Source organism: Suncus etruscus, chromosome 12 (assembly GCF_024139225.1).
Source record: "Suncus etruscus isolate mSunEtr1 chromosome 12, mSunEtr1.pri.cur, whole genome shotgun sequence".
In the NCBI taxonomy this organism is placed as follows: domain Eukaryota; kingdom Metazoa; phylum Chordata; class Mammalia; order Eulipotyphla; family Soricidae; genus Suncus; species Suncus etruscus.
Genome location: NC_064859.1, coordinates 58,592,688 through 58,610,444, shown reverse-complemented (window position 1 = coordinate 58,610,444; position 17,757 = coordinate 58,592,688). Strand labels below are relative to the sequence as shown.

The following is a 17,757-nucleotide window of genomic DNA, read 5'->3' as shown; positions in this document are numbered from 1 at the left end:
AGTTTATTTAAATAAGGATAAAGCTACTGAAGAGTTTTTACATATAAAATGTACAAGGCTTAATAACCTTTTTGTACCAAATTATAAAACCTACACAAGCATTTAATAAAAGAGCACACTTAAAAAAACACTTGACCTTTTGTAGCCTCAAAAAATTACTGAAGTTCTACAGTAGTAAATAGAGAGCACTCTTACATACAATTTAATCTACTGGCAGTTTTACTTAATGTAAGTTTTTTTTAAGGTCATTGCTATTGAATGAGTCTCTAGATCAGTTTTAGAATCTTCTCTCAAAATTTAAGTCAATCAAAATATTTTCTCAAATTACTAATACTGAAGAATTTCAATACTAGTCAAAAGTACTATGGTCTGCTTCAATGTTCCAAAGTGCCTGGGAGCTGTCTAAATTAGTAGAGCTATTCTGACCAACTGTGCTGCCTTCACACCATATGCAGTGCTCTCCTGTGACAGGGTCCCAAGGTCTTCCAGAATCCACAATGCAGTCAATGACCCTTCAAATTTAAGAGGATGGGAGCCAGCCTCTCTGCACTGTACAGTGAACAGGTGAGACCAAGCAACATAATTCTGAAGCTTGGGATCCACAGAAAGGAAGAAAGAAACAGAAGCAACAGAAGTAAAAATGAGGGACAGAGAGTAAGAAGAAAACAAGACACAAGGAGAAGAGAACCACAAAAACTGCTGGCAGTGGCAAGAGGTGGGAAGTGAGTGACTGCTAACCACACCTCTGAGGGGTGCCAAGGCCATGTATCTACCTACCACATTAATAAAAGCTGGTTGAACTAAAAAAAGAGAACCAATCAAGAGGCAGAATTTTCATGGTAAGAAGTAGTATTTCAAAATTTTCACCTTTCCAGTCAAGTCCTTCTAAACTTTATAAGAATACCAAAGCCACATCATCATGTGAGATTCCCTCATTACTATTCAGATTCCCAGCTATACTGAGAAACATGAGGGATATCTATATACCAGGAGAAAACACAACACCCCAGGGTCATGATATACATGGTACACTTTCTCACTGCTCCACACCTCAAACTCAAAATAGCTCACTCAGTAATATGCTGCTATATGAGTACTGATTCTGAATGTTTGTGATAAACTTCAATTTGAAGCAACAATGTTACACAGTTCAGCTGTTATTATCAACCTACTCTGTAGTTAAAGATACAAATTAAAAATTAATTTTGAGTAACTAAAAATAAGTCTCCACTGACTTAAGAATTGTCAAATGGTTAACCTCTCCCTAAACTAAGAGAGAAAATACAGATGAATGCAGAGGGGACAACTGAATATAAATATAAAATAGAACTCATCATTCCAACCCAAAAATCTGCACTTCAAAAAACATCTCTTAACATAGTTACATATAGAATCACAGTGTCCTTCAACAGTATTACATACATCAGCCCTGCAAATAACTACATATTTACAAATTGACATTACAAATTGACAAATTACAATTGATGTAATATTTATTAGGTATCCATTTTGTCTTATATATACAGATTTATAGTCTGAATAAAGGCATAATGGCTTAAAGCTATATGATCTATAGGATTAAATTTTTAATACAATATATAGTACTTACCTGCAAGGCTGAATGAGTTTTTTGCAAAGCTATTCAATAGCAAATGAAAATGTTGGGTGCTTTTTTTGTTGGTTTTTTAGGGGGGTTTGAGGGTTAGGGACTGACCCCACAGCCTGATGCATGCAAAGACTGCATCCTACCACTAAGCTACAACCATGGCCTACATGCTGTTTTAACAAATCAAAAGAGGATCTAAGACTCCTCTAAACTACTAAAAAGGCAAACCCCAACTTGAAAATCCATCACACAAGGCATAAAGTATCCTCTGTACTTGGTTAGAACAAAGAGCAGAAAGACAGAACTCAAGAATGTCAGGGATACCTTATTTCCCAGGGAAACATCTTCCAATACATGGCTGGAATGATAATACCTCTAGGACAAAACTGCAGGCACCAGAGTGGATGCAGTGTGGTAGCATGACCCAAAGTATCCTCAGCAGGAACAACAGCCCTCAAGGGAGCTCTGGCCTTTACTACTGGAGAGAATCAGCCCCACAGCACCTCTCACCTCAGGCCACATCCAGTTTCCCTGCTTGATGATTCTACTTTCTGAACTCTGTCTCAAAATTCTACCCTCCTCTTCCTACCCTCAACTTTCAGCCAATACTTATTAACTTTGATAATGATTACCTTACCTGACAATTTTATATCAGCTTCATTTTTTATATATTAAGCTCCTAGGAAGGAGACCCAAGATCACAGAGTAAGATCACAGATGCTCAGAGGCAACTCCATGGAAAAAGAATAGGACAGGCCAAGTACAAAACTAACCAATCAGCTCAAAAACCACTTTTTTTTCAGTCACACCCACTGACACTCAGGGGTTACTCCTGGCTATGCACTCAGAAATCACTCCTGGCTTGGGGGACAATATGGACAACATTGAACAGTGGTCAGTCCTAGGTCAGCAAGGCAAATGCCCTACCGCTGTGCCACCGCAGCTCTGGCCCTCAAAAAACAATTCTGTTAAGAGTTGAAGGAGGCCAAAAGAAGCAGATGACTTCCCTTTTGGTTCTGATGGGAAGCAATGGAAGCAATTAAAGCACAGCAACTTTGTGTATTTTCGATCATTTTTCTGCCTGTACTACAAACAACCTTTCTTGGTACACCGTTAGGGTCAGTGGGGCCACACCTACTAAAATACTAAATCTAACCATGAAGTGTTAGATTATAAACTAATACAGGAACGTAAAAATTGTGAACTGCTAAAAACTTGAGTTTAAAAGAAAATCTCAAATCTCCCCTAATGACTGAAGCTGACTAATGAAAATTCCTAAAATTCACTGGGTGTTTTACACCAGCGTTTTTCAACCACTGTGCCGCAGCACACTAGTGTTCCGTGAGATATTGTCTGGTGTGCCGTGGGAAAAATTCCAATTTCATCCGTAACATGCGGCTTCGGCTCACAAATAGACCAATCATTAGATTATTTCATTATAAAGTAATTATAAAATAATTTCTTTGTGTTTATTTTATTCTTATTCAAGAGAATTACTTTAAATATAGTCAATATAGGCACAAAGTTAATTTTTTTTTAACATTTTCTAATGGTGGTGTGCCTGGTGATTATTTTTTTCATGAAAAAAGTGTGCCTTTGCACAAAAAGGTTGAAAAACACTGCTTATATTATACTTGCAGCCGTTTGTTTACAAAATAAATTCTAGATCAGGGCAGAAAAGATGAGTATTGGGGGGAGATAAAAAGAGCAAGTAAAGGAAAACTTTTGGGGCCTAATTTTACACTTAAGAAAATTCCACCAAAATCAAGATATTTGTAAATACTGTTAGTATATATGAATTTGTCTGAAAAACTACAATTATATATATGCATATATATACTATACATATACATATATATACACTTTTAGAAACTTTCCTTCATGGCCATGTAACATGCTGTATCTTCCTCTTAGCTTCTGGGGGCTTCAGGTTGCTCTGTAAAATAAAAACAGATATCAGTTCATGACTGTAGAAACATCAGGGGAAAAAAAATCAAACAATGATTTTAACTGTCCCCAAAACACTAGCCTATGACTAGCAAGACAGTGCTGCCACCTAGTGGGGAAGGATTTTTAGATTTGGTTGGCAAGGAGAATCAGTGGAGTTCATGGATTTTTTTCCCCCCTTTTCAGTACGGAGGTTTTAATCCTCAGCAAAGAACCCAGAGCCAGTTTTGAACAAAATCTAGGCCAGAAAGTAAGACTTGATGCTGCATGGGCCCAGCGGAACTGGGAGGCCACCAAGGCCACAGCTAGCAGTCTTGGAGACCTGTTGGGTGCCAGAAATGGAATTCAGGCCACACACTAGGAGGCATGTATTCCAGCTCGAGTCATCTCTCCAGCCACATTCTAACTATAGCTGTCAAGTGTTTCCTTCTCATAAGATATAAGTGCCTATGGCATATGCAAATATGCAGGCTCTGAATCTTATCCCAGAACCAATAAAATAAATCCACAGGCAAGTGGGAGAAATGTTGACTTTTGTTTAGTTTTCAGTTTACTCATAGCTGAGAGCCACTCACAGCTCCAGATTTACCTCCTTCCCCCCACAGCTCATCATCCAAATCTTAATATATAATAAAAAGTTATGATATATCATAAAGAGTTATGATTTATCTTGGATTTACCCCCAAAGGTGCTCAGAGCTTACTCCTGGCTCTGTGCTCAGGAATCACTCTTGGCAGGACTCAGGAGATGATGTGTGATCATAGGTATCAAATCTGGGTTGTCTGTGTACAAAGCACCTTAACCCACTACCTCTCTGGCCCATTCCACATGCTTGTAATCTCCTTCTCCTCTCTCCCAGAAGTGACCGAATAGAGAAAGCCCCTATTATAAGCAATGCATGAGACAGTGTCAAACAGACTTAAATTCAGGCTACAATCTGGCCACTTACTAACTGTGGAACCCTAACACAAGTTTTTCTTCATTTTCTAAGCTTCTCTATTTCCTTATCTGTGAAATGGGAGTAAAAATTATCATGCCAAAATCATGAGGTTGGTTGGTGAAAGGATACAATTAACCAATAAAGATAAAGCTTGAAGGTCAAGGATTTAGTTCAATGGTAGAATGCCATGGCTTGTTGAATAAGACCCAGCCTCCCCTGACAGACATAGGGATACAGACACACACAGACAAGACACACACACACAAGGACAGATACATAAACACACACACAGACAGATACATAAACACACACACACACACACACAGCTGGTCAACTAATTAGCAACTTTATTTTGACCCCTTTGGCATAATCTGCAATTAAAAAGTCAAAGCATTCCACAGGAATAGTATAGACTGTGCCCTTCAAAGTCACAAAGTGGAGGCTGGGGGGTGCAGTGGGTGGTACAGCAACATAGCAAAGAAAATGATCTACTGGGGCCAGAGAGATAGCATAGAGGTAGGCGTTTGCCTTGCATGCAGAAGGACGGTGGTTCAAATCCCAGCATCCCATATGGTCCCCTGAGCCTGCCAGGAGCAATTTCTGAGCGTAGAGACAGGCCACTGCCAGGTGTGACTCAAAAAAAAAAAAAAAAACACAAAAACAAAAACAAAGAAAATGATCTACTGACATCAGGGATCTGAGGCCCAAGAGAGGAGATTCCTTCAGGAAGGAGGCAAAGCTGGAATGAAAGGAACCGGGGTCCATCGGGAGAAAACAAGAGCACCCTACCCCTTCTATTATTAGGGTTCCCAGTTAGTAGAAGTTGACCTAGTCCTGGCAGCAGAAGGCCCTCAGCAGACTATGAGAACACCAGTGTTGGCCCCAGTACTTCCCAGCCTCCTGAACTGAAGATGTGTACACCTTTCATCTGAGTACCCATTCAAAGTGAAGAAGCCATTCACTTCATTCAAAGTGAACAGATAAAGAGGAAGAAAGACCAAAAAGTGAACATATCACTTTTCTAAAAAGCCTTAGAAAGATTATAGCCACATCTATCCATCAGTCTATATCACAGTGTCTATAAACCATCTCTTCATTTAACTACCAAATTGGCCAGCATATAAAATCCATATATGTAAATGCTTACATGGAGTAGGGCACACTTTGGGAGATAGTATAAAACATATATATAACATATATACTAACATATATAATTTAGTAGATGCCCTCTCCTAACTTACTCCAGCCTGCCAAGACAGAAACATTGGTGGGTAGGTTCAGGAAACAGTAGATCCTCAAGATTAGGAAGTGATTTAAAGTCCAAAACAGAGTTACAGTCAAAATTTTAAATGGAGATAGTACAGTAGATAAGGTATTTTGCCTTGTACACAGTGAACATGTGTTAGGTCTCTGGCATCTCAGATGGTCCCCCAAGACAACCAGGAATAATTCTGAGTACAGAGCCAGGAGTACTCCCTGAACACCACTCAATATTGCATAAAAACCAAATAAATAAAATACTACTTAATAAGTGTCTGTACAGAAATAAAGCAGGATCCACAAAACTATTGCACATCAGTAGATTGTAAACATCAGGCCCCCTGCTCAAGGTGCATAAAAACAGCTCAAAGTGCATAAAAACCATCCTGGCAGTTTCCAGCACTAACTGGGAGTCAGGTCAAATAAGCATCAGGTTGTACAAGTGTCTGGTTGTTTATGCCAGGATGTATAAAAATTATACACACAGAAATATATATACACACATATGCATACATACATATGATGCTGTTCTGTATTCTTTTCCATCATTTCTCCCCCCATATTCCCCCTTCGGTTCTTTGGCAAATCTCTCCAAGGCAATGGTATTGCAAGCTGAATATAAAGATCAGTAAGATCGTCCTTGTTTATTCTTATATACATATATGTGTGTATAGATGTATACATATGTATGTATGTATGTATATATGTATATGTTAGTCTGCACATACATCAGATTATATCCACATCAGGTTATACAACTGGGCCTGTGTTGCAAGAGCAACACAGCTCCAGAGCACTGCTAGAAAGAGACCCCCAAAGAAATGACAATGTCCAAAACATTCACAAGCATGACCCCAGATAAATTTCTTAATATTCTGACCCTGCTGGAGTCTCTTTACACTTTCGAAGCTAAAATAAACAAAGTGCACTTTTAAAAGAATGAGCTCATCACCATGGATCTTAAACACCATAAAACGAGATATAAAACCCCAGATAAATTATCCAAAGCTCCCCAAACAGCCGTCCCTTCAAGTGAGGTCAAGTGCTTCATGAGACCCCCACCCCAGAACAGCACTTACCACTGTCTCGGCTTCCTCTTTCGGAGCCACTCTCTTCAACTTCACTGGAGTCGTTCCAACTGGGGACAAAGGTGGCGACTTTACAGGGCCTGATGGACTTTTCCTATGTGTTAAGTCATGGTTCTGTCTACTGTCATTATCATGTTCCATCTTATTGTTCATAGGCAAATTGGAAGACAAAATTGAGGATGAGGAGGAATTGACCAGTTTTCGAAAGGCATTATTGGTAAAGTTTGCTTGAGGAGGGGGTCTGAGTCGGTCGTTATCTCCATTCTCAGTCTTTTTCACTTTTATACTTGTACTGGTTGAACTGCCATCAAATACAATCAGGGGTCTTTTCCTTAACCCATCCACAGTGCTGTTCCTAAAACCAAAGAAAGGTTTTCTTGAAAAATAGTTGTTGATGAAGAACAAATTTGCTGGAACTCAAAACAACAACCTGGGCAGGAGACAGAGATCTGTAGAGAAAAACCTTGCAGGTATGAGGCTTGATCCCCAGTGCCCCAAATAAAACAATAAAACAGAAGAATGACCAAAAGAATGACCAAATAGTATTTATTTATTAATAATTCATCTATTATAAGCAGAACTACCTAAAATAAAAGTTTCTATGTGCATCTGAAATAATGCAATAATCTCATGTTTTAGATTTTTAAGTATTTGCTGACAAGAAACTTAGTTACCTATGATGTATGTATCACTTTCTCTTTAAAATATCTAATTCTGTTTATGTGGGGAGGGGTGTCAGTCATATCTGGCAGTGTCTGGGGGGGGGCATGTAGTGCAAGTGGGATCCATTCCTTGGTGCATTATCAAGATGTAGATACCAGCTAATTGGAGAGCTTAACCTAATTTCTAGCAATAAATTTTGGGGAAGGGGAAAACATCCACCAGTGCTCAGAGTTCAGTCCTGGAGGTGTGCCGGTTATCAAGCCCAGGCCAACACCTAGTAATATCTTTTATTAATTCACCATCTAATTGATAAGTTTATCTTGACTGAATCACTGACTATCTAGGCACCAGAGAGATTATACAGCAGATCTGAGATCAATCCCCAGCATCCCGTATGGCCCACAGAGCTCAGCAGGAATGATTCCTACAGCAGAGCTGAGAGTAACCCCCAAGCACTGCTGGGTATGACCAAAACACAGAAAACAAAAAGTAAACATTTTTTACTTGAAAGCACCGTGATTTACATTGTATTGGGCTTCAAGCATATAATTTTCCAATCCCATTATCTCCACCAGAGTCCATTTCCCACCACTATCTCAGAGACCCACCTTCAAACCCCACCCTTCATCTCTGCAATCCTCCCAGCAATAGCTGGGGTCCTTTCCCACTATCGCTTAATCCCAATCTTAAGGTTTTTCTTAATAACTCAGCTGGTTCCAAAGAAAATGTACTCTCAAATATATTCTCATCAATCTGCCCAAATCTTCTAATTGCTCTGAGCTGAGGCCACCTCCTTGACTATTAGCCTCTAGATGCAAAGTCAGAATTCTTATATATACAATATTGCCCCCATTTCAACTTGTAATTCAACTTCAAAACAACTAATCTCTTGTCCTCATAGGTGTCTCCACTCTTCTCCCCACCCCTCTACAAGTGAAGTCCTAAGGCTTGATTTGGGGAGAAAGGTGTGAAGAGGGGGTGGTCTGCATTCTACCCGATGGTAGATGACTATACCCTCAGCAGGCTGCAGGTTTGTTTTATTCAGCTCTTCTAGTTCCTACCAGATCTGTTCTCCTACTGCTAAATATTATCCGCTTATTTCTTTAACCGTTACAATGTTTCTCTCAAAACATTAGCAAGATATTCCATGTTTTACAATGATACTATCAACAGCTGCTAAGTAAACATTTTAAAATATAACTTTGCTTGAGGAAACAAAATAACCAAAACTACTGTTAGGGGCTAAGGTAATAGTACAAAGTATAGGGTATTCTTGCACATAACAGAATTCTATGCCCAGGAACTTAAGTTTCCTAAGTCCTGCCAGGAGTAAACCGTGATGTGATGTGATGTGATGTGATGTGATGTGATGTGATGTGATGTGATGTGATGTGATGTGATGTGATGTGATGTGATGTGATGTGATGTGGTGATGTGATGTGATGTGATGTGATGTGATGTGATGTGATGCCAGTAGTAAACACTACTGATGTGGCCCAAAAATAATTCCAGGAAAAAAACCCCAAAACTTATTCAGTCTATGTAAGGTGAAAGCCCAATCCACTCATGATTACCTTTTAGTATCATTTTTTATCTCATGCTGTTCTCTCTTCTTTTCCATCATTTTCCCCCATCGGTTCTTTGGCAATTCTCTCCGAGGCAACGGTATTGCGTGCTGGACATAAAGATCAGTAAGATCGTCCTTGTTTATTCTTACATCATTTTCAACAGCTATGTTCTTCTGTGGGACAGAAAACAACGAAGACTTCAAAACAGCATCCTTCCTTCAAGGACCCACCACCTGCCTAACAGGGCCCAGGTCATGGGCAACCACACACCTTACAGTCTTCAGCCCTGTAAGATTCTGGGAAAGCTGTGAATGCTGCCTAGACAGTTTGAGGTAAAAGAAAGGGAACCTTTCCTCCCGGATCAATATAGGAAATAACAAGATGAATTTGGCAAAGACATCAGAATGGCTTGTAGGGCTGTGGGGATGGAGTAGGGAGGATAGAGATCGCCTACAGTAACTTACAGATCCCTAAAGTAGTTCCATAAGGAAGGAGCAGGGGCAAGAATCCCAGGGTGGACCTATGGCCTCTCACTTGAATTCAAACTTCTTACTGTACCCCTGGCCTCCATCTTTCTAGAGCTTCCAGCATCACCCAGACCTTCCTATTGTAACTCCTCATAGTCAGCTCAGATAAGAGTTGGGAGCGCTGGCACTGTAGGCAAGGGAGCTGGGCACTGACTGTCACAGTCTCTAGCACAAACCTGAAACCTTTGCATTGAGTTGAATCAAGTAGGACCCCACCCAATCACACACCCACGATTTTTCCAGGGTGACTTGTCATTAAAGGATTCATACCAGATCTCCACAACATGCCCTGGAAAAGGCTGGAAACCATAGATGGGCGGCGACAATAAGTACTGAGCCATAAGCCCGAAAAAGGGACGCCAGGACCAGTGAGCCAAGCACAGCACCCTCAACCCAAACCCCAGAGCAGCCAGCTAGCTGCCCAGGGGATAGAGGGGGTGGAGGGGGCGGGCACATCACACTCACCCACTCCTGGGGGCGCATAGTTGGGGTGCCTCAAATAGTAACTCCTTTCCTTCCTGCGGCCCTGTGCAACCCCAAGGCCAGACCAGGCCCCGTGGTCCTGCAACAAGCCTCCCCGGTGCCTAAGAGCTAGGTAACGGGCAACATAAATCCCCGCCCGCTTCAGGCCTTTCCTACAGACTGTGTCTCCCCAAGATTCCTTTTTCGAAGCCCTGCAGGTCAGTCAGTATAGGACTCGGACCCAGGAGATTCTGCAGATGACTATCCCAAAGCAGCAGCTGCAGGCACAAGGAGCGGGGCGCGCGGCCCGGCTGAGCGGTGCACAGCTGGGGGTCCCAGCCCACCCCGGGAGGACACAGCTCGGGGCGACCTCAAGTCCCCAAACCTCCACCGAGGACTCCCACTCCGACCCACCTGCTCGAGCGTGAGGAGCAAGAACTCCTGGGACAGCAGCTCCGGGTGCAGCAGCAGCTCCGAGTCGGTGCAACTGCGAACGCCTGCATCCCCCGCCATGGTCCTCTCCAGGAGACCCGGGCCGGCTACCCACAAGGCTCCGCGCGGGAAGACTTCCGGAAGTGACGTTTAAAAACGGCGCCGGAGTCGTTGATGAAGGTCTGGAAAGGAGCAAGTGGTACACGCAACACGTCCAAGCTCATTTCCTCTGCATTCTAACCAAATGGAAACAGTTTTGGGGCCAGAGAGAGGGCATGGAGGCATGCAGAAGGATGGTGGTTCGAATCCCTGCATCCCATATGGTCCCCCGAGCCTGCCAGAAGCGATTTCTGAGCGCAAAGCCAGGAGTAACCCCTGAGCGCTACTGGGTGTGATCCAAAAACCCCAAAAAAGAGGGAGACAAAGGGAGGGAGGGAGGGAGGGAAGGAAGGAAGGAAGGAAGGAAGGAAGGAAGGAAGGAAGGAAGGAAGGAAGGAAGGAAGGAAGGAAGGAAGGAAGGAAGGAAGGAAGGAAGGAAGGAAGGGAGGAAAAAGTTTTAAACAGTAGTTGTCTATTGGCATATAATCCCTGTAATTGCTTTTTTTTGTTTGTTTGGTTTGAGGATTATGTCTGTTAGGATATAATCACTGCAATTGACTTTTTTTTTTTTTTTGGTTTGGTTTTGACATCTTGGGTATCAAGATGCTAGGGGTGCTTGGGACAGGGGACATGGTGCTCAGGATACCCAGGGGACATGGAACCCAAGACTTCTGCATAGAGAGCCTGCACATAAGCCATGGGCTGTCTCTCCAGCCCCTTATAGTTAACTTACTCTGTCATCCTTTGTGGAAGAGATATACACCTCCAAATACTTAAGAACAGGTTAAATAAGCTGTTAGAAAGGACTTGAGGATCTCCAGCCTCTGAAAACTAACTTTGTAGTTAAGTTAAGGCCACTGTCTATATACAAGGAAATAATTAAAATTTATAGCAATATGGGAATGGGATAGCATAGCAATAGGGTGTTTGCCTTGCACACGGCTGCCCAGGACAGACCTCGATTTAATCCCCAGCACCCCATATGGCCACCCAAAGCCAGGAGTGATTTCTAAGCGCATAGCCAGGAGTAACCCCTGAGCATCACTGGGTGTGGCCCTAAAACCAAAAAGGGGGGGGGATGCTGGAGCCGTGGCACAGCAATAGGGCGTTTGCCTTGCATGAGTCTAACCAAGAAAGGACCTCGGTTGGATCCCCAGCATCCCATATGGTCCCATGAGCCAGGAGCATAGCCAGGAGTAACCTCTGAGCGTCACCGGATGTGCCCCTCCAAAATAAACCAAAACTTACAACAATATGAAATAAGTGTTCCTAGTATTATTTTCCTTATTCGTCACACCAGAAAGTACTGTTTTTAGTGGTAGAAGTAGCTGCTTTGGAAGGAGCCTGACATTTTGTTTTGCACAGAGACCTGGGCAGAGTACTTACTCAGTTTTCTCAGCCTATCTTATCAGAGGAAAGACACTGCTAACAACCTTCTTTGTGGTTTTGGGACCAAACTCAGGGCCTCACACATGCAAGGACTATACTTTACCACCAAGCTCTATCCACAGCACAGTGCTAACATCTTTTCGTTTGTGGGCTGTACCTGTTGGGGTTCAGGACTTTCTTCTGACTCTGCACTCGTATTCTACTGGGGCTTCTGAGACCATCTGGGGTGCCAGAACTTGGATTAGCTGCACGGAAGACATTCAGTACACGCTGCACTACTGCTCCATCCCTTATGAGGTTTTATTTACTAACCATACTAACATGGTTCCGTAGACAAAAACAGGTAAGGGAGATATAAATACTACTCTATCTGGTGTCCTCTCTGCCCCAGCCTAATAAGTTTTCAGGCAGGGCCCAGCCATTGCCTTTAAGTTTCCCAACTGCTCATGTTCACATTACTAGCACTAAGGAGGTAAGTGCTCAATGTTTACTGAATAAATGTACATACTGAGAACTGAGACTGTTGATGTCTCTGGTAGTGTAATGTTTGAGATATTTATGTTATCCGTATTTTGTTATTAGTTGAGCATATATAAAAGATCTTAACAGTGCCAAAGTAATAGTACAGTGGGTAGAGCATTGGCCTTGCATACACCAATCTGGGTTCTATACCTAGTATCCCATATGGTACCCTGTGCCTGCCAGGAGTAACCCGTGAATGCTGGTGGGTATGGTCCAAACCCCCACTCCCCAAAATGAAATAAAAGAGCTTTCTGGGCTTAATAACACTGAAAACATGAGATCCAAGATGCAACCACCAAGCTTTGTAATGTGCCTATCAAAGTGAGGGATGGATGTCAAAGTGGAGGGATGGGTGTTACTGAGTATGGAAACACTGTTGATAAAAGTTGACACTGATTATGGGGTTGGTGATGAAATATATGCCTAAAACTCAACTATCAATAACATTGTAAATCACAGGGTTTTTTTTTAACTAAATAAAAATTACTTTGAAGTGCCAAAAGTAAAAATGTTTGGACCCACATTTTAGCAGTGTAGAATGATTTCTACTTTGCATTTCCAATAACTACCTTCAAAGGCCAGAGCAATAGACAGGATGTGGGTCTCTTGCCTTACACACAGATAACCTGGGTTCAATCCCCAGCACCCTATATGGAACCCTGAGTACAGAGCCAGGAGTAAGCCCTGAGCAGTATTATGAGTTGTGGCTCAAAAAACAAAATTTAAACCAAAATTAATGTGCTAGATGTGAGGTCATAACAATAAAGATTACAAATTTAAAATAAAAGAATTGGGACCAGAGTAATAGCACAGTGGGTAGGACATTTGCCTTGCAATCAACTGACCTGGGTTTGACCCCCAGCATCTCATGTAGTCCCCTAACTTGCCAGGAGTTATTTCTGAGTGTATATCCAGGAGTAGCCCCTGGAAACCACTGTGTGTGGCCCAAAAAACCAACAATTAAAATAAAAACAGTCTTAAACATTTATTCTAGAGATAATCTGGTTTAATGAATATCAGTACATTTTTTAAAATGGGTCAAGAGATCAGAGAGATAGTACAGTGGCTAGGGTGCTTGCCTTGTGTTGAACTTGGGTTCAATTCCCAGTACCCTATATGGTACTCTGAGCCTATGAACAGTGTTCTCTGAGTTCAGAGTCAGAAGAAAGCCCTGACTACAGCCAAATGGGACCCCAAAATTAAAAAAGATTTTTTTAATGGTTTGAATGTTTGCTCTTTGCATAGACACTGCAAGGTCTTGATGGAAAGGGCTGCCCTTGGAGGCTTTATGTCCAGTAAAAACTTAAGAAGCCCATGATTCATTTGACAATGTTAATTCTGAGACATACATGATTACTATTATGGCATAAAACTTTATTCACATGTTTAGTTTCCTAAGCACCGCCAGGAGTAATTCTTGAGGACAGAGCCAGGAGTAATCCGTGAGCATCACTAGGTATGGCCCCCAAACAAAACAATATTCTGTGGTAAACTCTTACTGAGGTAGTTATTTCTGAATATTTTTTTTTACTCCCTTTCACATTTTCACTCCAAAAATTTTAAAGCAGTAGCCTTTAACCAGAGGTCCATAAATTGGTACCAGTCCACAGTTACAAAAAGGGCGGAATCTCTGGTTTCCCCCCTTAGTTAGAACTGCCAGTCCCTGGCTGGGTTGCAAGGCAGGTGCTAGCTAACAGGTGTAAAGTGGATGAAGAAGGCTGATTGAGAGCGGAACATCAATGTTGTTCTATAAATTATGCAATTTGTAGACTTAATTTTCTATCTAACCATCTGATGCATAAATTCCTAATGCCTAGTTACATCTTAGACCTTTTAATGTACCATTTGAAGGCATCCACAGTCTCTTGGGTCTCACTTTTACTGAGTTTCTTGATAGTATCATTTCCCTTATGTTTTATTTAATCTCATGTTCCTTTGTGTAAGACTACTGAAGCAAAAAATCCATATCACCTTCCCAGAACAACACAGTCACTATGATCCCTACTTTGTGTAAGAGAATTCAGTTAATTATGGTTTTCTGACACATCCCTCTCCTTTCTACATGGAATTTTAGATAAATTACTTATGTGTCTCTAGTTCTGGCACCTAAATTGTAAAATGGAGAAGTCAACATTCCCTATTTCATAAAGACATTGGAAACATCTCTGTAAGGTCCTGAGCCCACTGTCTGGCTATCAGTAGATGTCACCTTTGTATCTTGTCTTATGTTGCCCTAAAATGGAAAATTTAGTGATAGAAATAGAATGCCTGTCCCAAATATAGGCAGGGGGTGGGGGAGTAGGAAAATGAGGGGCATTAGTGGTAGGAATATTGCACTGGTGAAGGGGTGTCCATTTTTTTTTGTGGTTTTTGGATCACACCCGGCAGTGCTCAGGGGTTATTTCTGGCTCCATGCTCAGAAATTGCTCCTGGCAGGCACGGGGGACCATATGGGACACCGGGATTCGAACCGATGACCTTCTGCATGAAAGGCAAACGCCTTACCTCCATGCTATCTCTCCGGGCCCAGGGGTGTCCTTTTTTTATAATGAAACCCAACTACACACATGTTGTAATCATGGTGCTTAAATAAAAATATTGATTTAAAATAAAGTTAAAAAAATAGGGGGCCGGGCGGTGGCGCTAAAGGTAAGGTGTTCCTGCCTTGCCTGCGCTAGCCTTGGACGGACCGCGGTTCGATCCCCCGGTGTCCCATATGGTCCCCCAAGCCAGGAGCAACTTCTGAGCACATAGCCAGGAGTAACCCCTGATCGTTACCGGGTGTGGCCCAAAAACCAAAAAAAAAAAAAAGTTAAAAAAATAAATAAAATGGAAAACTGCCCAGTGTGGATTCTAGGCCAGGACAGGCAACAAGTAGCTGATTACATGATTCTGAGCAAAATTAAGGAAAGCTGATGGGATTGGCTTTGTGCTTTTTTTGCTGGCTCTCAGGGCTGCTGGGCTGCTATAAACTGGAGACCTCATTCACTCTTGTTTCTTTGTCACTGTTATTTTTTTTTGCTATTGAATGCCTTGGTTAGTTTTATTTGGGGGCCATATCTGGTTGTATTAAGGAATTACTCTGGCTCTATGCTCAAAGGTCTCTCTTGAAGGGGTACAGGTGATCATAATGTGGTGCCTGGGATTATTAAATTTGTGTTGGCCATGTGCATAGCAAATACCTTACCACTCACTGTACTATCTCTTGAGGCTTCAAGCTTGCCTTGGGCAATTATGGTTTTCAAGCTTGCCTGCAAGCACTGTTGTTGCTCATAAGTCTACTCTCCTGGGAAAACTTACATTGATCCCTGAGACTGACACCAAGACACCTTGGTTCCTCAATACTATCTGGTCATAGAGCATGTGCATGGTCCTGAAATTTCTCTAGGGGAGAAACTACACAGAAATCTCATTCACATTTTCTCATAAGTGTACAAGATCATAACATTTCAGAGTGAGGAGATTCATTCTTCTTAATGGTTATTTCCTTCATTTAACTTTTTTGGGGGGAGTTATTTGCTTTTTTTCATTTGAAATCCAAAGGCCACACACAGACTGTAAACTGACTTCTGCCTCCTTGCTTTGTTCTCAGTCTCCAGGAGGGAAAATGAGGGGGATGGTCACTTGTCCTTGGTGAGTTCTAAAGGCAGGGAAAACCATGGACACACTTAGGCTTTTTATGTGCTCACAATGAGTGCTGACAACCAGGGGATAAGGCTTTAAGCCTTTCATCATGACATTGGATCTTGGCTAGGCATTGAAAAGAAGGTGGGTTCCTAGTAATGTTGTGGTGTATTGACCCATAAGGTACAGCAATGGATGGGCTTTTGCTAAAGGGACAAAATCGGCTCATAAGTAACTTTCCTCTTCAAGTACGGGGGATCAGGGAGCACTTTCCCAGCCCAGACCACTGATTAGTGGCGGTTTGGCCAAGAGTCCCCTAGGATTCATGGGTTCTTTCACCCATCCACTTACCATTTGTCTGTTCATCCACCCACCCATCCACCTATCCATCCATCTACACTCATTCACCCTTCTACCCACCCACCCATCCATCCACCATTCATTTGTCCATCCGTCCATCCATACCCTAGGATTCGTGGATTCTTTCATCCACTCACCCACCATTCGTTTGTCCGTTCGTCCATCTGTCCGTTCATCCATCCATCCATCCATCCCCCAGGATTCATGGATTCTTTCATCAACCCACCTACCAACCCACCCATCCATCATCCATCTTCGGACTCATTCACTCTTCCATCCATCTATCCACCATTCATTTGTCTGTTCACCCACCCATTCATCCATCCACTAGGATTCTTGGATTCTTTCATTCACCTACCCACCCACCAATCCATCCATCCATCCATCCATCCATCCATCCATCCATCCATCCATCCGTCCATCTACGGACTCATTCATCCACCCATCCATCCACCATTCATTTGTCCGTCCGTCCGTCCGTCCATCCATCTATCCATCCATCCATCCATCCATCCATCCATCCATCCATCCATCCATCCATCCATCCATCCATCCAACCATCCACCCCAGCAGTAGGTAACTCCCCTAGTACGCACTCATTCACCCTACCATCCACCCCCTCAGCAGGTAACCCCCAGAGTGAGCCCCAGTGGAGTCGTGTTGGGGGCTGCAGTAGGGAGCCAAAGAGGCGAGGCTGAATTGGGGTGGGGGGCTGCAGAGACGGCCGCAGCTGCGTCCCTGCTGCTCCCCGATCACCCAGCCCGCCCCAGCGGTCCCGGGCCCCGCCGACACCTAGGCTCCCAGCTCGCTGGACGCCGGCGGCCCCGGCTCCCGATTGCGGCGGGCGGGCGGGCGGGCGCGGGGACCCGGCAGCTCCCGCCCTTGCCGGCGCTCCGGCCCCACGTGACGGGAAGCGGCTGCGCAGCCGGGAGAGCCGCGGCGGAGCGCGGGGCGGCGGGGCCCAGGCCGCGGGGCGGCGCGGGGCGCGGGCGCCGGTGAGTGGGGCGGGCGCGGGGTTGGGGGGCGCGGACCGTGTTGACGCTGCGGCACGTGCGCGCGAGTCGGGGTGCCCGGGAGGGACCCCGAGACCCCGCTCTGGGTTTGGGGAGGACCGGGGTGGGGGTTCCGGCACCCCGCCTGGAGGGTCCGCTGGTCTCTGCAGGTTCCTGGGACACCGGACCCCGAGTTGGGCAGCCCCGGGGCCGGGTGGTGGCAGGGCTCTGGTGGTGCCTGCCGAGGTGCGGGGACTCTGCCTGCTCCCGGCTTGGTT

At 43.6% G+C, this 17,757-nt stretch overlaps 2 protein-coding genes across 2 annotated transcripts in view; one reads left to right on the top strand and one right to left on the bottom strand.

The window, feature by feature from the left end:
- Positions 1-839: 839 nt before the first annotated feature.
- Positions 840-10,598, bottom strand: C12H2orf49 (chromosome 12 C2orf49 homolog). The gene is made up of 4 exons (XM_049784439.1): positions 10,476-10,598; positions 9,079-9,245; positions 6,833-7,196; positions 840-3,542 (listed from the first exon to the last, which is right to left on the bottom strand). The coding sequence occupies exons 1-4, from the start codon at positions 10,572-10,574 to the stop codon at positions 3,486-3,488; spliced, it is 687 nt and encodes a 228-aa protein (XP_049640396.1). The 5' UTR covers positions 10,575-10,598; the 3' UTR covers positions 840-3,485.
- A 6,853-nt stretch (positions 10,599-17,451) lies between these two features.
- The window catches only part of TGFBRAP1 (transforming growth factor beta receptor associated protein 1), a 39,868-nt gene continuing 39,562 nt past the window's right edge, over positions 17,452-17,757 (top strand). Inside the window, exon 1 of the mRNA XM_049784397.1 lies at positions 17,452-17,482. The gene's annotated coding sequence lies outside the window, so the exon portion shown is untranslated. The remainder of the gene's footprint in view (positions 17,483-17,757) is intronic.

Bases quoted from the DNA above. Each gene is read 5' to 3' on its own strand.
- C12H2orf49 (XM_049784439.1), bottom strand. From the start codon at position 10,574: ATGGCGGGGGATGCAGGCGTTCGCAGTTGCACCGACTCGGAGCTGCTG. The intron at 9,246-10,475 runs GTGGGTCGGAGT...TCTGTCCCACAG, and splicing joins TGCTCCTCACGCTCGAGCAG to AAGAACATAGCTGTTGAAAA. The intron at 3,543-6,832 runs GTAAGTGCTGTT...TTTATTTTACAG, and splicing joins AAGAGGAAGCCGAGACAGTG to AGCAACCTGAAGCCCCCAGA.